The sequence below is a fragment of the Carassius auratus genome, chromosome 50 (genome assembly GCF_003368295.1).
Source record: "Carassius auratus strain Wakin chromosome 50, ASM336829v1, whole genome shotgun sequence".
NCBI classification, from domain to species: Eukaryota; Metazoa; Chordata; class Actinopteri; order Cypriniformes; family Cyprinidae; genus Carassius; species Carassius auratus.
The window spans coordinates 1,005,934-1,028,288 of NC_039292.1; the positions used below are offsets into that span (position 1 = coordinate 1,005,934).

General features: G+C 35.0%; 1 protein-coding gene, 1 long non-coding RNA gene and 2 pseudogenes across 4 annotated transcripts in view; 2 read left to right on the top strand and 2 right to left on the bottom strand.

The window, feature by feature from the left end:
• Positions 1-316: 316 nt before the first annotated feature.
• Positions 317-3,141, bottom strand: LOC113066372 (transmembrane protein 138-like; annotated as a pseudogene).
• A 438-nt stretch (positions 3,142-3,579) lies between these two features.
• On the top strand, positions 3,580-11,208 carry LOC113066563 (EF-hand calcium-binding domain-containing protein 4A). Of its 3 annotated transcripts, none has more exons than XM_026238455.1 (10): positions 3,580-3,652; positions 6,848-7,080; positions 7,153-7,264; positions 8,251-8,389; positions 8,467-8,613; positions 8,727-8,817; positions 9,833-9,928; positions 10,006-10,193; positions 10,388-10,459; positions 10,690-11,208. In XM_026238455.1, exons 2-10 carry the CDS (start codon positions 6,850-6,852, stop codon positions 10,829-10,831), a joined length of 1,218 nt encoding a protein of 405 aa, XP_026094240.1. In that variant the 5' UTR covers positions 3,580-3,652; positions 6,848-6,849; the 3' UTR covers positions 10,832-11,208. The 3 variants fall into 3 exon arrangements, with proteins under 3 accessions (XP_026094240.1, XP_026094244.1, XP_026094243.1); XM_026238459.1 differs by having other exon boundaries at positions 7,189-7,264; XM_026238458.1 differs by having other exon boundaries at positions 3,632-3,647.
• A 2,888-nt stretch (positions 11,209-14,096) lies between these two features.
• LOC113066564 (CD151 antigen-like) lies at positions 14,097-21,865 on the top strand (annotated as a pseudogene).
• The window catches only part of LOC113066565 (uncharacterized), a 5,773-nt gene continuing 4,381 nt past the window's right edge, over positions 20,964-22,355 (bottom strand). The window contains exon 6 of the long non-coding RNA XR_003279191.1: positions 20,964-21,096. This is a non-coding gene — a long non-coding RNA (uncharacterized LOC113066565). The remainder of the gene's footprint in view (positions 21,097-22,355) is intronic.

Sequence of the window (22,355 nt, forward strand, 5' to 3'; positions counted from 1 at the left end):
TGTCGTTTTTGTACGTTCTACAATGATACACAACAAGGTGAGAAGCAATTTATGATAACTAGCTTTACACCTAAAATCTGTTTAGAGACATTCAGACGTCTTATGCTTCAATCATTAAAAACACAGAATGTGATCTCTCCATTGGCCCGTGTGCACCACAGAAGCCATCTTGGCTCTTCCTACAGTTCTTAAGTTTTGTTTTAAGGTGGCCGGGGCTCGCCTCCGGTTCAGTTTCCTGAAAATGCCTCTTGTATTGCAACAACGTTAAGGTTTCCTCGTTGCCACCAATTCTGGGTTGGTTTCACTTGTGGGCGCTCTAGCGGAATGCATCTCGGAGCCACGGGGAGTCTTCGTAACAGTCTGGGGTCTCCCAGGTACTCGGCGTTGCGTTTGTAGAATAGTAATATCAACACAGCAGCTGGAGAAGATACAAACTCAGTAACAGGCAAGGGTTAACTTTTGGGGGTTTGGCTAACGTCTGACGGACGGCTTACCCAGTCCTCTGGAACCACAAGAGAACCTGCAGACCGTCTGTCCACACGAACCCACTGAACTCCATCCACCTCAGGTTCTGACGGGAAAACACCAGAAAGAAGCAAAGCTACAATTCTCAAAATACTAATATGGACAGAATTTTGGATGCAATATTAATCATTTTTTAATGCATGTATTATACAAAAAATAACAATAATTCAGCAAAATGGATAGAAACTGTAGAAATTAGGAGAATAAAGAGAAAATTAAAGTATTTTAGAAAAAACATATGTATATAGAAATGTTACTGTTTTATTATATATAATACAATTATCGTTTCAGAAGAATGGCTTTAACCATTGGCAAAGAACAGAATAAGGAAACGGGAGTATTTTAGAAATGCAATCAGTTTTGAACACATTTGTATTTATATATTATACAATAATAATAATGTTTCTGCTAGTTTTTAGGCAGAATTGATTTAAACATGGGATAGAACACAATAAAGGGAAATATAAGCATTTCGAAAAGCATGTAAAGAATCAATTTAGACATTATTAATTATTTTTAATTTTACTTTTAATTTAAATATAGATTAATAATTTTCTGAAGAATTTATTTAATCATGGTGAGGAATTTACAACATTTTACAAATAACAAGATTTTTATGTCTTTACAATTTTTCATTGATGTATTCTAATAATAATAACAATTTATACAACATTTCAGGAGAATGATTTAAACACTTGAACTGAACAAAAAGACTATTTAGTAGTACAAATCTACTTTGGAGACATTATAAATATTTTCTATTTTATATTATACTATAATAATTTTCTGTACAATTTTAGCACAATTATTTTAAGGTGAAACGTGAATAATTTTATGAATTTATTTTATCTTTAATTTTAATATTATACAATGATCATTTTCTGCAAAAGAACAGCAGCGATTTGAAGGGATTGATAGAATTTTACAAATGACTTTCAGTGCTCACAGATTCCATGTAGGACCTAGTAATAATCTGTGTGTGTGTGTGTGGTGTGTGTGTACACACCATGACCCAGCAGTGAAAGCTGATGCTGAGGGTCAGGTAGAGCGCAGACACTATCAGCAGCGCTCTGAAGCGCTCCAGTAACAGCGACACCAGCCCCACCTGGAACACGTATGTGTTAAACATCATGAGAAGAATGATGATCACGTTAAACAGGATCCCGATGTCCTGAATTCTGCACAAAGAACACAAATCATTAGAAAACATTAATGCATCTGCTTTGATTGCATTGCATTCAAGGTTTGCATTTTAGCATTTCATCTGCATTTTCACCTGTTTGTTCAAGAAACATGTAATATTTTTTTTAATATGGCATAAAACACTGCTCATTTTCTAAATATGATCTGCTATCAATATTGAGCTAATCAGACTGATGCTATGAATACTGTACGCTGATGAGAGATCTGTAACTCCTCACATGAAGAGCACGAGCTGTATGACCGGCGCGGCCCGCAGCAGTTCACTGAAGGAGTTGACGAACAGGTCAAAGGTCAACAGTGCCAGCTGGGTCAGCAGCACCAGTGAGTAGTTATTGGTCTGGAGCATATCTGCAGTGATCCAGGATCTACTGAAAGACTACACCAACATATGAAACGCTTCAGCAGACGTGTGACGTGGAGCTCATCTCCTTGTGATTATATCGAGGAGAATCCATCTCACTCCTCCGTGAGGAACCAAAGGACGGCGAGGACAATCGCTGGAGTTGTTCCACTGGCCGTTTAATCCTGGCACCAGCCATGACGAGTAAATATTGATGTTCCTCCTGAACAGATTACAGAAAAGACCACATCACGTCAGAAAAGCGTTCAGCTAGCTAACTAACTCTTTCTGAATATCTGTATGTGTTGAATCTGTCTCCTTCAGCGTGTGTTGCACAGGAAGAGCAGCAGGTCACTCAGGGGATAATTAGGGGTTAATTTGAGCGAGTGCAGGAGGAGATGAGACGCTCTGGACATCTCTAATCTCTGTCTGATTCAGAACAGCCAGATTAACCAGCTTCTCTCAACACTGTGACACATCCAGACTGTGCTTTCAGTCCTAATGAACTAACTCGATTGTGTTTAATGACACAAGGCACCAGATTAACTGCTGCTCCTGTGAAATCTCTTGTGATGGTGAACACATCTATCTATCTATCTATCTATCTATCTGTCTATCTATCTATCTATCTATCTATCTATCTATCTATCTATCTATCTATCTATCTGTCTATCTATCTATCTATCATGTTGAGGGTTTAACGTTACTGTTTGCCAACACGGGTACAAATAGGGAAATCAACAAGTGCAATTAAATATTAAAAACAAGAATATATAATAAATTTAATCCGTTTTTAGAGCGAAACTACTTCAAACCAGACCCATGAACTGTTTGTTTACTCTGATCAAGAGATTTAACAGCTAAGAATGCTAACTGCTAACCAAAAGTACACAGCTTTAATCTTCCGCTCGCCTTTAAACCCGTGCGAGTCCGAGCGTGTCACGCAAGTCGTCTCCACAAAATCCCTATGAATCATACAATCTTCCGTGTGGATGGTAAAATCATCCTGATTTCTTGTGATTGTAGCGGAGAGTTTCTGATTTGAGCTGTTTGAGCACGAGCGCAGACGCGTCTCCCATAGCAACGGCTCAGAAGTCCGGTTACCGTAAAGACTGAAATATAGGTGTAAAATAAATATGTAAAAGTATATATTAAAATAATAAACATTTCAGTTTTTTTCTAATACATATTAAAAAATATATATATAACCTTACACTCTTTGTGTGTTGTTTTATTGTGTGTTTATGTGAATACGTTTATAAATGCAGCCTTATGAATTATTTGGACACAAAAACAAAAATAATATATATATATATATATATATATATATATATATATATATATATATATATATATATATATATATTATATTATATAAAGAAAGTTTTTTGCTTCTAAAACTCCAATGAGTGTTTTTTTTATGGGACAGGAGGGGCATCCAAACCATTTTTTAGAAAAGTGAGGATTTGTTATAAGGATTACGGTATTTTGAAGCTCTTGGTTCTCTACTGCCCCCAGCTGGAGGAACACTGGTATAATAACACACCTGCCGATCACAGGAGACACACACCTGAGCCAGGTCCGGTACGTTCTGTTTCTTAATTTTAGTAATCTGTTTATTTGAATGACAAATTAATTGATTTCTATTCAATTTAACACCAGTTTCTTCATGCTTATGTTTGTTTAGTTTGTCTTAAACGAAAGCAACATTTATCAGTCTACTGAAACTCACTTAGAACAATTCTTATAATCTAACTCCAGTGATCGCACCACATACTTACATGTATAAAGTTCATGTCTATTTGGGTCCAAATCCATTCTATAGACACTTATGGTTAAGTATTAAAAGTTAATGTTCTTTAATCTGTAAAGCAGATGAAGTGTTTCATATCACGTGCTTTTTTGAGTGTTTCCTTCCTGGGTTTGCAGTTTCATTGAAACAGATTAATGATTTAACTTTACCTAACAGGCTTGTTTTTTCTTCTTCTTCTTCTTCTTCAGTTTTATTAATTGCAAGTGGAGATGAATAAAATACTTTATTTATAATAGTTATGTATGATTTACACAAAATAAGTAAATAAATGCATTTGTAGACTTTATGTTTTCTTATCTCAAGTTGACATACAGCTGTCAGACTTTATCTCTCAGGTGATTTTCGTGTGTAATTGTAGCATATAGCTCGGGAAGTTTATTTGACCAGTGTTGCAATTCAGCTATGGCTTTATTGCAGGTGTAAACATGCCATGCCCATAGGCTTTATGTGACCCTGGAGCACAAAACCAGTCTTAATGGTCAATTTTTTTAATTGAGATGTATACATCATCTGAACGCTGAATAAATCATCTTTCCATTGATGCATGGTATTGTTAGGATCAGACAATATTTAAAGTTCTTAGCAATGCTTTGGATTTATTAACAGTGGGAAATTAACAAAATATCTTCCTAATCCTAATGATTTTTGGCATAAAAGAAAAATCGATAATTTTGACCCATACAATGTATTTTTGGGTATTGCTAAAAACATACCCCAGCGACTTAAGACTGCTGTTATACTCCAGGGACACATATTTAGTTGTTTTCACACACATCTTGAATCACGAAATCAGCATGAATGTTTTGTGTTGCAACATTGGCCCTTAAACTTATTCAGGTTGCAGAATGCCATTGCAAATAACAAATTGTAAGAATGTCACTAAAGTAAATGACAAAATATGACGCCAGCAGAATATTTTACAAAAAATTTCCCTGAAAGCACATAAAGAAGATATCTATTTGACATCTGCAAGACATAATATTTAGACAGTTTGCTCATCTGCAATATGTGTATAGGACTATCGGATGGCAAATAGACGTTTAGAAGATGTCTTTAGGCATATGCTGTGTACAAACATCTGATTTAAGATGGTACATTCTGCTTTAAGATGTCAGTTTTACATTTATTCTAAACCATAAACATCTTAAAGTTATCTTCTATTTGACTTCTGATAGGAAACGTCCTATAGACATATTGTAGATGAGCAAACACTCTTAAAAGACGTCTTGCAGATGTCAAATAGATAAGTGTGATATCAGGGTGTCTGCTAGTCACTGGACCCAGGATTATTACGTTGTCTGTCCACCCAGCTAATATAAACAGTCTGGTGAAATATGGAAATCTAAAACCATGCAAATGTGTTTGTGAACTCTTTTCCAGAAATCTTGTGAAATGTGTGTTCGAAAGCGTTTCTAACATTGCACGATTCTCCCATTCAAGTAGATAGGACTTAGCTGGCTGAAATAGCTGCTTGAAAAGATATTGCAAAGAACAGGTTTTACTTGAAAGTGATTTTGGCTATAAATGCGCATTTGTTGCTGCGCTAAAGCAACCTGCCCTTTTCTTGGGGTTTCGTGCCTCCTCGTCAAAATCACATGCTGAACAGACATTTGAGGAGAAATGTAGGAAAGAAACATACATAAAAAACATACAAACATTGTACCATCAGAATGATTGTGTAAATTGTAATACAGTTGAGCTGAAGTAATTGCATGATGTTTTATTAAAATGCCGGGGTGCTTGTGCTTTTATATGATCTGAGCATTTCACTTTCCAGGCAGATATCACTGATTCAAATCAATTATAACCACACAGAGCTGATGTTTCAACCACAACCCTAACCATTAGGCAAATATTTTTAATGTTTCATATGAGCTGTGGTCATTTAATATGGAGGTATATTATTCACATGATAGAGAGAAACTCCTGATTACGAGTAAGAGCTCTCAATGCTGTTTTTGTAAACCCTAAAGTCTCTATTTGCATTTCTCTTTGTTTTTGCACACACACCCCTCTGCCTGCACACACACACACACACACACACACACACAGTCCTGTCACATGACTTCATCCTGTTTTGCAGTTAATATCCTGGAGATCTTTACAACTGTTCTGAACATTATTCGGCCACTTTTAGAATATTTATTTTTAATAAACAAGAGTAAGTTTTGACATTTCCCAGCAGCCTTGGCTGATAATTGATTCTTCCTGAGACTCATTTAAAGAAGTACACACAGTAAACAACACACACACTTAGATATAACCACTTTGTTACATCAAAATAAGACTTAAAGTGGCCTTTCTGGAGTTTGTAGTGAGTAAGTTGATATCATGCTACTTCAGGCTGGACATTTACTGAAGGACCAGCTCTGTTTTCTTTAGTTTGCATGTAAAATCCCCAAAGCATCCATGTGATCACAACTGCTACACAATATCAGCACAAACACAGATTCCCTTTCTTTACGGCTTGCATGAGGAGAAATAACTGCCAGGGTTATAACGAGTGTCTCGGGCCATAAACCGATGGTTAATGATTATTTGTAATATATTATGTAAGAAGCAGGATATTACAGGATTTCTTCAGTTAAACCGATTAAATAAAGTCAGTGTTTAACTAAATCACAGTTTGAAGTGCAATAATATTAAAGAATGCAGAAAGCTGGATGTTTTATCCAATTACTGCAACAAATTTCTAGCATTTCTAACAATGCTTCATCTTTACTAAAAATCAAAATGCTGGGTCAAGCAACATTTAGAACATATTTATTGGTCAATAGGTCGGTATTTGCATCGGGATTTTGAGCCAATGAAGTCCAAAAAAATACAGAAACCAAGTTTTGTTTTGTGTTGTCACAAGAACTATGAGATAAGATTGTGTCTTATCATGTTTTAACCTGGCTTGACCAGATAAGTGACATTTCTAACCAGCACCTTGTTTATATTCCTGTCCGTCCGCTCTCTTTCAGTAATGTCCTGCTGGTTGAAGGACGGTGTGGTGTTGGAGGGGACAGGCAGTGGTCAGATGTCGCCCCGCTCCAGATTGCGAAGCCCCTTGACCAGTCGGACGGCGAGATTACATTCATCTAATGATGTGACGTCTCCTGACTCAGACAGACAGGACAGAATGAGCAAAGCTAAAGAGCTCTTTGAGCTCTGTGATAAAGAGAGGAAAGGATTCATCACCAAGAGAGACATGCAGGTGAGACCGCGCTGGACATATGATTTCTTCAGGAATGTGTTTAATCTGTCTTGTCATGTTTAAATCCACCAGTGGCTTCAGCAAGAGCTTCCTCTGTCTCCTGAGCAGCTGGAATCAGTGTTTGAGAGTTTGGACAGGGACAGAAATGGTTACCTCACACCCCTCGAGTTCCACACGGGCCTAGGTTTGTGTGCATTAAAACTTCAGAAATTTTGTTTTGTTTTGTTTTTTAAATGTGTATGTATATGCATGTAACATACTTTTTGGGAAATAAAATATTGCTGAAATGAAATATAAATATATATATATATATATATATATATATATATATATATATATATATATATATATATATATATATATATAGAAAATTACTAAAACTAAAACTGAATATAGATATTAAACAAATACAGTAATAAATGAAAATTGTAGATAGATAGATAGATAGATAGATAGATAGATAGATAGATAGATAGATAGATAGATAGATAGATAGATAGATAGATAGATAGATAGATAGATAATTTAAATTTATTATTGTATTTGTTTCAGGTAAATTATTTTTTTTTTTATATAATTTTTTTTTCTTTTCTTTTGTTTATTTTAATAATTGCTTTGGTCATTTTTATTAGAGTAAAAAAAAACTATTTCTATGTAGCTTTGATTAATTTTTATAAATTCGGTTTTAGTTTTAGAAATTTTGGTACCTAAACTTATTTCAATTAGATGCCAAGGCAAAAATTTTAAGTTACATTCTTTTGTTTAATATTTATATTTCATTTCAGCAATATTCTATTTCCCAAAAAGTATGTTAATAGATTTATAACTGGACACCACTTTCTATAGTAAACATACAATATAGTGCTGAAATGTTTCATTACATATTTCTTACCATTTCACATAATATTTTTAAAAGTATTGTGTGATATATGTGTAGTACACCATAAAAAATTAGTTCAAACAACTTCAAATCTCTTTAGATAACCTAAATATCCATCTTAACTACACTTAAGTCAAGCACAAACACTTACTTTTTAAATTTGAAACAACACATTATAACTTAATTCTAATGCTGAGTTTTGAATTGTGGGAACTAATCGCAGCAATCGTTTTTTCACAGTGTATGCATTAAGATATATGCCTTCATTAAAATCTCTCGGTTTAAATTAGGAGAGCTTGTTGGTTCTGTGCCAGAGGAGAGATCGAGGAGCAGAGATGGAGAGATGGCTGGAGAAGAGAGAGTAGAGCCGATGGAGATCCGATTCACACACATCCTCATGGAGCTGGGAGCTGATAAACTCTTTAAAGAGTGAGTGAATACACACTGCTATGGTCACCGCTGTGAGAAGATAACAGGTAAACTGTGCTTGTCTGTCTGTGTGTTAGTCAGTGGGAGCTGTGTACTCTGTGGTGTGAGCTCCAGAAGGACAAACCTGAGCTGTTGGATATTTTGGAGGAGGTTCTCTCCCACACTGTGTCTAATCTTCAGGACGCACTCAAAGAGAGAGACAATTTAGAACAGGCACTGCGCAGGTCAGCCCTCGCCGAGGTCCTCATGCCTCATTACACTCCTTTTCTAAAATATACTTGTATTTTTGTATGTCTTGAGCTAAATGAAATGTGCTGGGTGTTTAATTGTCCTACAGGAGAGAGGAAGATCATGACAGAGTGGTTCGGTCCATATATGAAGACATGGAGAGTCAGTTAAAAGAAGAGCGAGAGAAAAGACAAGCTCTGGTAAATACACTGTAAATATGAAGTTTGGCAAACTTTAATGAGAAATGTTATTTTAATTAAAGAACAGTGCAAGTATCATTGTGATGATATTGATGATTGTGATGGTTATTTTGTTCCTGGTTATAACGATGGTGATAATGGTGATTATAATGGATAATATAATTGTTTCTGGTCATTAAGATAACAGCGGAGATGATGGTGATGGCAATCATATAGTTCATGGTGATTGTGATAGTAATGGTGATGCTGATAATGATGACAGTGATCATCATGGTGATTATTGTGATAGGAATGGTAACAATGATGTTGATGATGGTGATAATGCTGATTATGATGGGTAATATGATTGTTTCTGGTGATTAAGATACAAATGGTGATGATGGTGATTATGATGATGGTAATCATATAGTTCATGGTGACTGTGATAGTAATGGTGATGTCGATAATGATGACAGTGATCATCACGGTGATTATTCCGATAGTAATGATAACAATGATATTGATGATGGTGATGATTATTTTGTTCCTGGTTATAATGATGGTGATAATGCTGATTATGATGGGTAATATGATTGTTTCTGGTGATTAAGATACAAATGGTGATGATGGTGATTATGATGATGGTAATCATATAGTTCATGGTGACTGTGATAGTAATGGTGATGTCGATAATGATGACAGTCATTATGGTGATTATTGCGAAAGTGTTAGTAACAATTATATCGATAAGAACGATGTTTATTTTGTTTGTTCCTGGTGATTACGATAGTGATGGGGATAATGGTTTTGTTCCTTGTGATTGTGATATCAGTAGAGATTATGGTGAATATGCTGTTGGTAATTATATAGTTAATGGTGATTGCGATAAAGGTGATGATAGGGATTACGATGATGGTGACTTCGTGATGACGGTAATGCAATAATAATGATATTTATAACGGTGATAGTAGTAAGTAATGTGATTTTGATGATGTCATATTTTGATGATGTGATCTTGGCCTGCTCTGTGATGAAGGACAGCATGAAGCAAGGAGTCAAGAAAGAGCAGCTACTGCAGGAGTTGAGTATGCGAGAACAAGAACTTGAGTTCACGCTCACCAAACAGAGAGAGGTACAGACTCATCCATATGTTTGATTGATTAAACCAGCAGGATGATCTGTCTCACCTCACCTGTGTGTGCTGCTTAGTTAGAGAACAAGATTAACACTCTGAGCAGTGATCAAACTGACACTCGAGGGGAGAACCGCAGACTGCAGAACATCAACCAGCAGCTGCAGGAACAACTGGAGCAGAGCCGAGAGGAGCTTCAGCACGCGCTGAGCCAACTACAACAGCTACAGAACACCATCAAACAACAGCAGAGGGGCAAAGAGAGGTGGGCGTTGTGCAAATACATTGCTTACCCAACAAACCAGTTTTTAAAAAGAGCCTGTCTCCCCTATAACAAACTTTTTGTATAATGGAAAGATTTTATGGAGTTTAGGATTGTAACGAACAAATAAACATAAGCTGTTGTTTTCTGATAATATGCTTGTGAAGTTCTCACGTCGGACTGTTTCTCACTTACAGAGAAGTCCTGAAAGTGTCCCGAAACATGCAGAAGGAACGAGAGAGCCTCGTGAGACAGCTGGATCTTCTCAGGTAGAGACTGTCACACCTTTATCACGTGGTATGATGAGTAGGCGTGTGTGTAATGCTCTTATCTGAAAGACGAGGCTGTAAGAACTGACCAATAAAAATGCATGAAGGTTTAAGATGTTTGATCGATCTTTAGTCCATCTCATTGACAACTAGATTTGTTATCTATATTCCAAGGCTGTAAAAGTCCTGTGAGGAGGAACTTAGGAATGCTCTCTCCTTCTGTTTTGTAGAGAGATGAACAAGCGTCTTCGGGATGATAAAGATGCCCAACAGACACAGAAGATGGTTAGTCAAAAACAGCCCACTCCTTACCCACCGTGCCGCTGTGTTCACGCTTTCTCGTCGAGGATGCACTCTGTTTATCCATATTAACCCTGCCTTTTCCCCATATAACATTACCCACAATGCATACTGCTAAATGTGAACGTCTACATTCATCTGGATGTACTTCCGTGAGTTTCCATGAACCCATGTTTTTTCAGGAATTTGAAAGTTTCTGGAATAATAACATTTTCCAGGTGCAGCTTTGGTTAGTAATTATTTTTTTTGGAGAGCTTGTTCCATTCGTCAGCCTTGAAGAGGAACACCTAATGTCTTGAAGGAAACCTTGAGCTCAACGAAGACCTCGATTTCAACATTTGAAACAGTGGATATGGGATTTTGCCCTGTTCTCCAATCAAACAAATCACATTTGGAGAACATTTTGTCCTTGTTCGGTCTGTTACAGAAACAAGTGTGATTCCAAAAAATAAAGGTTATTTCTGTCTCAGAAGAGCCTTAGTCACTTTATGCCCCTCATTTTTTTTTTCAAAGAAAGTCAGTCAGAACATACCATGAATAGCATTTAATTTTCAGTGCCTAGAAATGTATGGCGCTTTACCTCATTAACTCTGATTTCATACATTTGATTTTTTTTGTATTTTTAATTTAATAGTTTCTTTTTAAATGTGCAGTTCTGTGCAATTTATGAGAGTTTACTTGTTCGGTCTCAGATTGATGCATCAAAAACAAAATGTGGATTGTGTTCAAATTTAATGTTGAACAAATGGATATGTTGTTAAATAAACATGTTCATTCATCTTGATTCATGTCCTCATTTTGGATGATTTATATATATATAAGCATTGCAAACACTTAAACAAGCACATCAGCTGAACCCAGTTTTGCATCAGTTACTGATCTGAGAGACTGGTATGCATGGTTTCTACAAGATAAACCATAGCTTTCATTTAAAACATTCATGCATTAAAGCGGAGGTTAAACTGTCTTTCATATCCAGTCAACCGTTCTTCAGACATCTTAAGTGAAGAACCCTTTCAGAGGAAGGAATCCATTCTGGGGAAATATTTTCCACCAAGGAAATCAGCAAAGAGGTGTGTATCTAACTAAATCGTACAGTATACAAGCTATATATATTAATGCACATAACACTCTATGAAAATACACATATGGATATACTGTACATATATAAGATGTGGTTCTAGCTCTTGCCAGAATTGCAACTGTACACTTTAATTGCAATTCTGAGTCACAACCTTTAATGAATACTGGGATTACTTTCCAGATCATTTGTCTTTCCCAATGCAGCAAAATGTAATTTAGCATTTTAAAACATTTATGTTCCCAATTTTTCATTCCTGCTGCTGAAAACAACTCACACACTTTTTTTATTTAAAAAAGTTATTTTATTATCACTGATATAACTATTATAGATTTTATTTATTTTCATTTAATTTGTATATGTTCCATTTTCATTTTAATTAATTGTTTACGTTTTCTTTTTATAATTTTATTATGATATTATTTAAAACTGTGTCTGTGTATTTCTTTTTTTATTTTTATTTTTTTTATTTTATAACGTTATGTTCAACTTAAAGAAAATTAGAAATTATGCTTTGGCAACGAACTTTAAGTTATTTTATGTATAATTTATTTTATTTCAATTAATGTTTATTTGGGATCAGTAGCAGGATTTATTTATTTTTGAGCAATGACAGAGAGAAGTTCTAGGTTTAGCACGTTTTATAATTCCTATGCATTTTTTAGTTGTATTAAAATAGATGTCCTGTCCATTTTAAAGGCAGCTGATGGAAAACCCAGATGACGAGCCGGAGGATTCAGACACAGATTCAAGTCCAAAAATACTCTCTATTGCTCTATAAGAGCAAGAAGAATAAAAATACTATTTCACAACTGCTAATTAATCTCAGTATGGCTGTGTCTTGGATGCAAATGAACCTTAGATATTTGCATGACAGTAGATGACTCACTTTCTGTCAAAGAAACAGAAGCTATTCGCCTTATTAGAAGTCAGTGTTTTTTTTTCTCAGTAACATCACAAATCTCTCTCTATACACACACACACACACACATATACAGTATATTCTTCTTAACATCTTTCCTTTTTGGTTAACATCACAAAGCTTGTTTTTGAATTAATTTCTCAGTGACTATTTTCCAAAAAAAAAAATCAAAACCTAGGGGAAAAACTCAAAACCTAGGGGAAGATATAAACTGCCTGGACTGGTTACACAGTATGGCAGCATTTGTATGCAAAAGGTCTGCTTACGCAAATTTGCATAAATATCAGTGTGTGACTTTGATTGAAGGTTTTACTATAAAATTACTGAGAGTTTGTGATGACTGTATGTGACCCTGTAATTGGTTTATGGGATTAGATTGAGTATCATTCTGTGTCTGTGTGTGTGTGTGTGTCTGCAGGACAAGATAGCTCAGCGGGCGTGTCTGATGTTGCTAGACAATAAGATAGACCTAGCAACCGCAGACAGGAGGGAGGTGCACATGACCCAGCTCATCATTTCTGATGATCTCAGTCATTTGCATGTGTCAGTGTTTGTTGTTAAGTATGTTGACAGCAGTACCAAGCTGAGATCTATGAATGCAGTGCTATGACCCACCTGACCAGGTGTGAAACTGGATTAATCCTTCTCCAAAACAGCATAATATAATATAATATAATATAATATAATATAATATAATATAATATAATATAATATAATATAATATAATTACTATTTATTTATTGCTTAAGCAATTTAATTGGTTACATTTAATTGTACTTTATTTAACTTAATTGTATTTAATCATTTTTTTTTGTCTGGACGTCCCAGCCAACAGAGGGCGCTGCTGCAAAAAAGACAATTTAGCGAAGACTTCTCTCATGAATATTAATTACGTCGTTTGACGCTCAAAGAATTTAAACAAATGTATTAATATTCATAGGCTGAAGATACTCGGAGTGGATAATCTGACTCTGCACGTTGTACAGCTAAATTAATAATAATTTTCAGCAAGATTATAAACACACACTTGAACAGTTATATCATAATTTTAACACTACACACTCCAACTGGCGTGTGAATCTTGTTTATACACAAATAATGTTAAAAGTATGGCCTGCATATTTATTTTTATTATAATTATTATAATTATCAGTGGACTTTAATTTAATTTTGGAAACACAAAATTGATGTTATGTTTACAGTAAGTGTTTTTTCTATTGAAATACTGTATATAAACACTGTATCAGTTGTTTGTTTTCGGGACTGGAGCCATAAATGTCACTTGTTCTACAGCGCCATCTCTCTGCGTTCTGTGTCATTACTGCACTGCGTAGTTTAGCGTGAACGCGTTGCGCGTTCCCTGACGCGCGCGCACGAGGCACCACCGAGAAATGCCCAAAACAGACGCGGACAGAAGGAAAAGCGGACTCTCTAACTTAATTTTAAAAAATACCATCTACAGCGGGACATTCTTTCACTCACGTCCTTCAGGTGGGTGCGGTATTTTAAACACGAACTTCTTTTATTCTTTTGAAATCGTTTGCAGGTCATAAATGGGAAGAGTTTGTATCGTGCTCTGATTTTAAGAGTTTATGTATGAAAGCTGATTATATTTTTGTCTTTAACAACAATTTGTAACTAAAGTAGCCTACTTTTTGTCTTTTTGAAGACTTTCGATCATATTAGTTTGAACTTAATAAACTAACGTTGCACTTTATAATTAGAGTCTTGTAGTTTGATACATGCAGGGAACGGATCAGTAATAAATGCCTCAGATTCTTCAGATGTGCTTGAAAATCAACCAGGAGACATGAGCACTATCCCAGCCAGTGATATATACAGTAAAAGACACTGATATTGTAAAAAAAAAAAAAGAAAAAAAAAAAAAAATACACACATCACAATAATGTATTCAAATGGTAACCAGACTCTCCATTAAGACAAATTTGGCTGCACAAAATAATTTTTTTAAGCTAAAATAAAAAGGTTTATTTGCTTACACCTACATATTGGTTTAAGCAAATAACCATCTAAAGAAAATCAAGTAATTAAAGACTGTTAAAGGCCTTTTTAGCTGAATAAAATAATATTATTTGCTATGTATTAACTGTCAGCGCATGTCCCAATACAGGCAGGTGTACAAACACAAGCCTCAGTGTGAGTTGAGTCACAGTGCAGTTATATCTGCTAGCTCAGGGCTCAGGGTGAAGATTTCTCTATCTCTCTGTGACTCATTCTGTCGCTCTACAGAGAGAGAGAGGATTCGGAAACTAACACAAACCTCAGACTCTCTATAGATTGCAGCTCATTTGATTATTTTACCCAAAAAATAAATATAGAAGTATAATTTTAATATTTATGCTGTTCTAAAGTTTAGGTCAGTAAGATAAATTAGGTTCAATAAGGATACGTTAAATCAATCAAAAGTATCAGTTAAGACGCTTCACATAAATGCTGTTCTTTGAACTTTCTATTCATCAAAGAATCCTGAAAAAATGTAGCATGGTTTCCACAAAAAATAAATAAATAAATAAATAAATAAGGCAGCAGCACAACTGCTTTAATAAGAAAAGTTTCTTCAAAAAAAAAAAAAATGGGATGCACGATATTGGATTTTGCCCGATATTCGATATGCCGATATTGGCCGATGCCGATACTGATACCGATATATATACAAATATATACTGATATATTTAAACTTTAATTTTACTGAAGAGAAATCCATGTATCTCTTCTGTACTGATTCTACCATAAATGTATTATTTTACAAATGTAGACAGACATTCACATCTGAAAAACAGGTCAATTATTTCACTTGAAAAATATCGGTTTGGCTCATCGGCAGAAATATTCATATCGGCCGATACCGATAATGGTCATTTTAAGCTTTTATCGGCCGATACCGATGATGTGCAGATATTATCGTGCATCCCTAATATATATATATATATATATATAAACAGTAAGTCATAGCAAGTTGGGTTTTTACATTAACTCATCAAAATATTTGAGATATTTAACATTGTTATGTTATATAAAAATCAACTTTCAAAGTCAGTTTAATGTAATTAAATAAAGTAAACTTATTAAATTTTTACTTTAATAAGTAAAAATTACCTGTACAACAATTATTTTTCAAGAACTTTAAAAAGTTGAATTAGGAGGACATTTATTTGAATGATTTCAAAATGATCATGTGACATTGAAGCCTTAACATATATTAAATATAATAATCATTTATATAAAATTGATAAATGTATAAATTATAGATGCACCGATTGCAATTTTCTTTCCATTTTTTTAATGCCGATACAAATTTTTATCAATTCAGATTTTCTTTCTTAGAACTGTAATTAACAGCATATATAGATGACTGTTTGAATGAGCGAGTCATTTAGTGATTCATTCAACCGAATCGTTCATTCGACTGATTCATTCAGAAACGAGACAGGTCTTTATGAATCTGTTACTGAATCACTTACTCACTTGATTCGTTCAAAACCGTGGATTTATTTAGAAACAAATTGAGTAAAAACAGTCCTATATTTTGTATAAAGAGTAAGTCACATATAACTACTATTATATAAAATCAGTGTCACATTGCATATATATATATATATATATAATTATTTTTCCTCATTACTACAATACCACATTTTCTTTGGAGTTGTTTTTAATTAGAATCAAGGACAAAGCTTGAGTTTTTCACGTGTCATGTGAACTTTTGCTCTCTTTTTTCTAAAAATAAGCTCTTTAGCAGCAAACATCTTTATAAATCAGAAGCTATGTTATTTAGCAGTCTCTGTGCAGCAGGGTGCTTCAGATGGCATCTGAACATTAAATTGCTTCAAATTTAAATAGCTTGAATTGTTACAAATCTGACAACATGATTTTGGGATTAAACGAGACCTGTCATGTTCTTCACCCTGTAATCATAATTCACTGTCATTAAATTCAGTTAAATCCTGTGTAAAGTAAGGGTTAGTTCTGTCCAATCGTTCTGTAGTAGATAAAGACCAGCCTCTCGGGGATGTTAAGCTGGATTCATGGTTTTCTTCAGACCTGTCAAGTGGATGCCATCTTTAAAGAGTTTGTACAATCTGTTTCAGGATGGCAGATGCTGAGGGGAAAAACAATACCTGCGGGACAATATGCCTCAAATACCTTCTGTTCATCTTCAATCTTTTCTTTTGGGTGAGTTTGTACTTTGTTTTGATCTTGGTTAGTCTGAGGAGCTGCCATATCTAGTCTAAAGTGGTTTACGGTTCATTTAGCTGGTATAACTAGCCTCACTGGACAGTAAACCAGTTTAGGCTGCTTTATCTGGTCTTCCAAGAAGGCCAAACTAGAGTTTATCTAGTCTCAACCTGAACAGCTGCCAGATACCGAAATCCCCCTAAAACCATCAATCCAGACCAGCTTGACCACAGAAAACCAATTTAATAGCAATGTTATTTTCATAATTTATATTTATTTATAGACTTTTATAGTATTTATTATTTTAAATGAGCTTTTATATTTATATTTTCATTTTAATATTGTTTTAAGTTTTAGTAATTTTTGTTATGTGCTATTTGTGATTTTGTATTTTTTTTCCTGTTTCGTTTTAGTGAATTTTCTATTTCAACTTCGTCATTTTATAAATAATTTTTTTAAGTTTAATTACATTTTTTTATCTAATATTTTTATTGGTTATATCATTTCTATTTTGATTCCATTATTTTAAGTAGTTTTAGTTTTTGTTAATTACAGCAAAACTAATAGGCTGGTTTAAGCTGATAATTTTTTTATTTTATTTTTTATTTTTTTGTGCAGATGTATTTGAAAAGAAAATTCCACTGTTTGCCTTTCTAAAGATGCCCAAATTTGACACAAAGCAACTAATCTAACAACATTAATAAATACTGGTAACTTCTGCTTCAGAAAGAGCCAGTGATATGACTGTACCTTGTCCTCCAAGCTGGCAGGGGGCGCTGTGATGGCCGTGGGAATATGGACTCTGGTGGATAAAAGTGACTACATCAGCCTTCTGTCCTCCAACACCTACTCAGCCGCGGCCTTCATCCTGATTGGCTCGGGGGCCGTCGTCATGCTCACTGGGATACTTGGCTGCTGTGCCACCATCAGGGAACAAAGAGGTCTTCTCAGAGTGGTGAGAGAGCATTATGGGTAACTTTACAACTGATAGCAGACACATGTCCAACTATGATTCAAAGTTGTCCTGTGTGGTTGTGAAAAGAGTTTTTAAAAATGTTCTGGGTTATTACTTACTGAGTCAAAACATCCCAAACCCAGGCAAAAAAAAAAGTATATGAAAAAAGGTTTTATATTTATTATATGTTAGTTTGTTTAACCCACCCTACATAGTGTTGTTTGAGTAAGAAATCACCACCAACACAAAAAGCTATTTTAACAAAGGAAGGAACAAAGTCTTGGCCTTGTATAAATGGATTAATCATTTGTGTGATAAATCAACACAGAAACCTTTGAGTTTAATCTCATGAGTAATGGAAAAAGTGGACAGTGTAAACACTGGATTACAGAAGCCGTGTAGATTCCTGCACACGGAAGCCAGGAACTATTCTGGGAACACACTGTCACATAACATGACTTTTTTTGTGCTTTCTAAATGAGTTTGATGGTGCTCATGTGTGTGTCTCTTAGTTGTCTCAAAGCTGTCAACATATCTGATTTAAATAAAGACGTGTGTAGCTTTAAGAGGTCAGATTTAGAAACTTGAGTCATAACTGAGGAATGATTCCAGAGGAGTGAATGGAGAGTGGTGGGCACAGAAAACGGAGGGAAAATACAGAACAAATACAGGCTGAGAGAAGAATAAACAGAGCTTTTGTCGTTTATCAGCTGCGTAAAACCCCTCAGATGCCATTCATTCTCATTTTCAACAGCTGGTGAAAGTTCTTAAAGGGACAGTTCACCCAAAAATTAAAATTCTGTCATTTACTCATCCTCACGTCCTTCCAAACTCCGTAAGCCTCTGTTCATCTTATGAACACAATTGAAGAAATTTTTAATGAAATCTGAGAGATTTCTGTTTCTCCATTGACAGTCTACACAACTACCACTTTAACGCTTCAAAAAGTTATAAAGAGATTGTATAACTAATCTATATTAATTGAGTGATTTAGTCCAGAGAGACTTGAGCGCTTTATATGATGAGCAGACAATGTCATACAAAAAAATTATATTTACTATTAAATATTTGAGTCCAAATACATATTACTGAAACTCGTCTTCTGTTTTATCTCTACAGTTCTTCGTCCTGTTGTTATTAATCTTCCTGCTGGAGATCACAGCTGGATTTCTGGCTTATGTCTATTATCAGGAGGTAAACTCACATCAGGATGAGGAATAAATTTCTGTTCTGTTCAATTTGGGATGAATACGCTTTTATCCTGTTAGATTTTATTTTTCTGTACCCTTTTTAAATTCTCAACCTCTTTATGTATGCATGTAAATAACAACTTGATGAACATGGTTGCAACACTGCCATGAATATCATTGGAATGTCATGTGACATCACATTAGGTTTTAATTGAACTTCTCAGATTAGCATTAAACCCACATACACATGTTGTATGTTTGCACGCTCTCCGTCCTCTTTTCCGTCTTTATGAAACCCTTTGTCTTCTTCCTCCTCTTCCTCCAGTGTTTTCCTCTCTGCTACCAGGTAAACAACTATAGACCAAAAATCAGCTAAAGTTGCACCTAACTTTGTCATTATTTACTCATTCTCATTTCATTCCAAATCAGTATGCTGTTATTTTTTCCAATGCGCACTGAAGGTTACGTGAACACTCTTCCGTGTTCTAAGGAAACAAATAACATCATGTTTTGAACGATATGAGGGTGAGTAATTAATTTTGACTGTTTCCTTTAATATATCAGGTTTTGCTTTGCATCTGTGAATGAAAACAGACAGCACTATTATAGAGAGAATGATTTATAGATCTAGATCTGTAGTCTGATGAATTTATCTGTGATTGCAGCTGAACGCTGAGCTCAGAGCCGATCTGAAAGAGAAGATGGTGCAGAACTACCAGCAGCCTGGACAAGAGCACATCACTAGAGCCATTGACAACCTCCAGCAAGACGTAAGATCCATCCATCCATCTCTATAGTGCTGGGTAGGAACTGATCACATGGAATTGGATTGCATACCGTATTTTCCGGTATATTTTTTCATAGTTTGGCTGGTCCTGCGACTTATAGTCAGGTGCGACTTATTTATCAAAATTAATTTGACATGAACCGAGAGAAATTAACTAAGAGAAAACATTACCGTCTCCAGCCACCAGAGGGCGCTCTATGCTGCTCAGTTCTCCTGTAGTCTACAATGAAGACATAGAGCGCCCTCTGGTGGCTGGAGACGGTAATGTTTTCTCTTGGTTCTAAATAAATGCAACTTATAGTCCAGCGCAACTTATATATGTTTTTTCCGTCATCATGACCTATTTTTGGACTCAGGTGCGACTAATAGTCTGAAAAATACGGTAGATGATTAGATATTATTCATGCACACAGTCTTTGGAAGGCTTTAAAACAAAGTAAACCGCACAAATTCATGTTATTTCTAATGCACATGTAATGCAGGGATTCCCAAACTCTCTTGTCAGCCAAACCTCTTCCAAGTAATATTTTTACTTTAAGTTGCATATTTGCATGTACACGGTTTTCAAACATTGGTAAATGGTCGCACGACATGCAGGTAAACATATAAAATATTTTATTTTGTGATCAACTTTTTATTTTTTATATCAACATCCATCCAAACCAAACATATAAAATATGTAAAAAAAAAAAAATTAAACTAACAAACCCCCTGCGGATCCTTCATGAACCCCATGGCATAATGTTTAAATGCACTTCATGTTGTTAACCACAGCGAATGGAATATATATTTTTATATGTGTATGGTACAATATTATCCTATCGAAATCATTGTGATTATCTAGTTAGGTCACAAGTAATTCCGTCTAGCCTAAATACTTGACAACTGTCTTAGAAACATTTAACACTTTCAAGCTGCTTCTAACATTTAAGACAAGACTTGATCAATTCCTCAATCTAGTCATGCATGTTTCAGTTTTCAAAAGCTTTGAAGTTTGTCTAGATCATAACAAGAGAAGGCTCTAGCCCATGGGAATGAACTGTTTGTTCCCGCGTGTGCAGCTGAAGTGTTGTGGCAGTAACAGCTCAGCAGACTGGAGGGAAGGAGCCTGGATTCAGATCTCTGCCGACAGACGCCTGGTGCCCCGACAGCTGCTGTAAGACCCCCACAGTGGGCTGTGGACTCAGAGACCACCCATCCAACATCTACAAAGTGGAGGTACATTCAGATGACCGACCTCTTTTTTTTTTTAGCTCATGCATTTCTCAAATTGTTCATTTAGGGCAAAAAGCTCATTGCGTACATCTTTCTCAGGGAGGTTGCATATCCAAACTAGAGGAGTTTATTCTTCAGCATCTGATCATTTTGGGCTCAGTGGGTCTTGGGATTGCATTGATTCAGGTGAGCAGATCTGTGAATATCTTTGTTTTTGTTGTCGTATTGTAGATTCTAACCTTCGCTCTTTTCTGTCTGTTCTAGATTGCGGGGATGATTTTTACCTGCTGCTTGTATCAAAGTTTAAAAGAAGAAGTATACTGAAGTAGATACTGATTCACACCGACACCAAATAAGCCTTCGTGCTGTCTGCATTACTGTTTGATTTGATGTTGTGTGTCATATATCACAGTAATGCAGGACAGTCCTTGTGCAATGGGAACTTTGTTTTGTTTTGTTTTAAGCAAAGGTTTTTAAAAGCAGTTTTTATTTTTATTTTTTGCAGTACAACTAATAAATCTTCTGAATTCTGACAGTGCCTTCAAATACATACAGAATTTGTCTTTCAGTATTAAAATGGGTTGTAATATTTGTTATTGGTTTATATGACAGACAAGCATTTTTACATGCATTGTATGTAACATTTTTTCTATTAGTAAAACATTCATTTATTTTCATCAAGTGGAAGTAAATATTCAAGGCATTCACAGTGTCTGTAGATTTTCTATAACCAAAGGTGATTAATAAAACAATTGTAGTAAAATGTGCATACCATTTATACTGTACATATGCAAATAGGAGCTACTTACAAAGTAACTTAAAAGTTTTACCAGGCAATTAAAACAATCATCTGATCAAATAATCTGAGTTTGTCATAAATTGAATAAACTTAAGACATTTCAGTCCGTGTTTACTAGGTTATTATTGGCATTAGTATTGCCATTATTGCTTGTTAATGGTCAGTATTTATAAACAAGGTAAAACAGTCCATTTGGTGATATAAAGCATATATAATTACATCTAAACCTATATGTCTGATTGTGGCCAGAGTAAGACTCAAAACATCCCATAATGAACATGAATATTTACAGTACGGTAATCAGATTTCGGAAATGGGAACCGGGACATTTTCTTTATGAGCGGGTGTTCAAAATATATAATTGAAGTCCTTTTCCTTTAAGTCCTCAATCTTTATTATCAGTGTATAAAAAAAAAAGAAATTAATTAAAAAAAAAACAAGACAGTACAT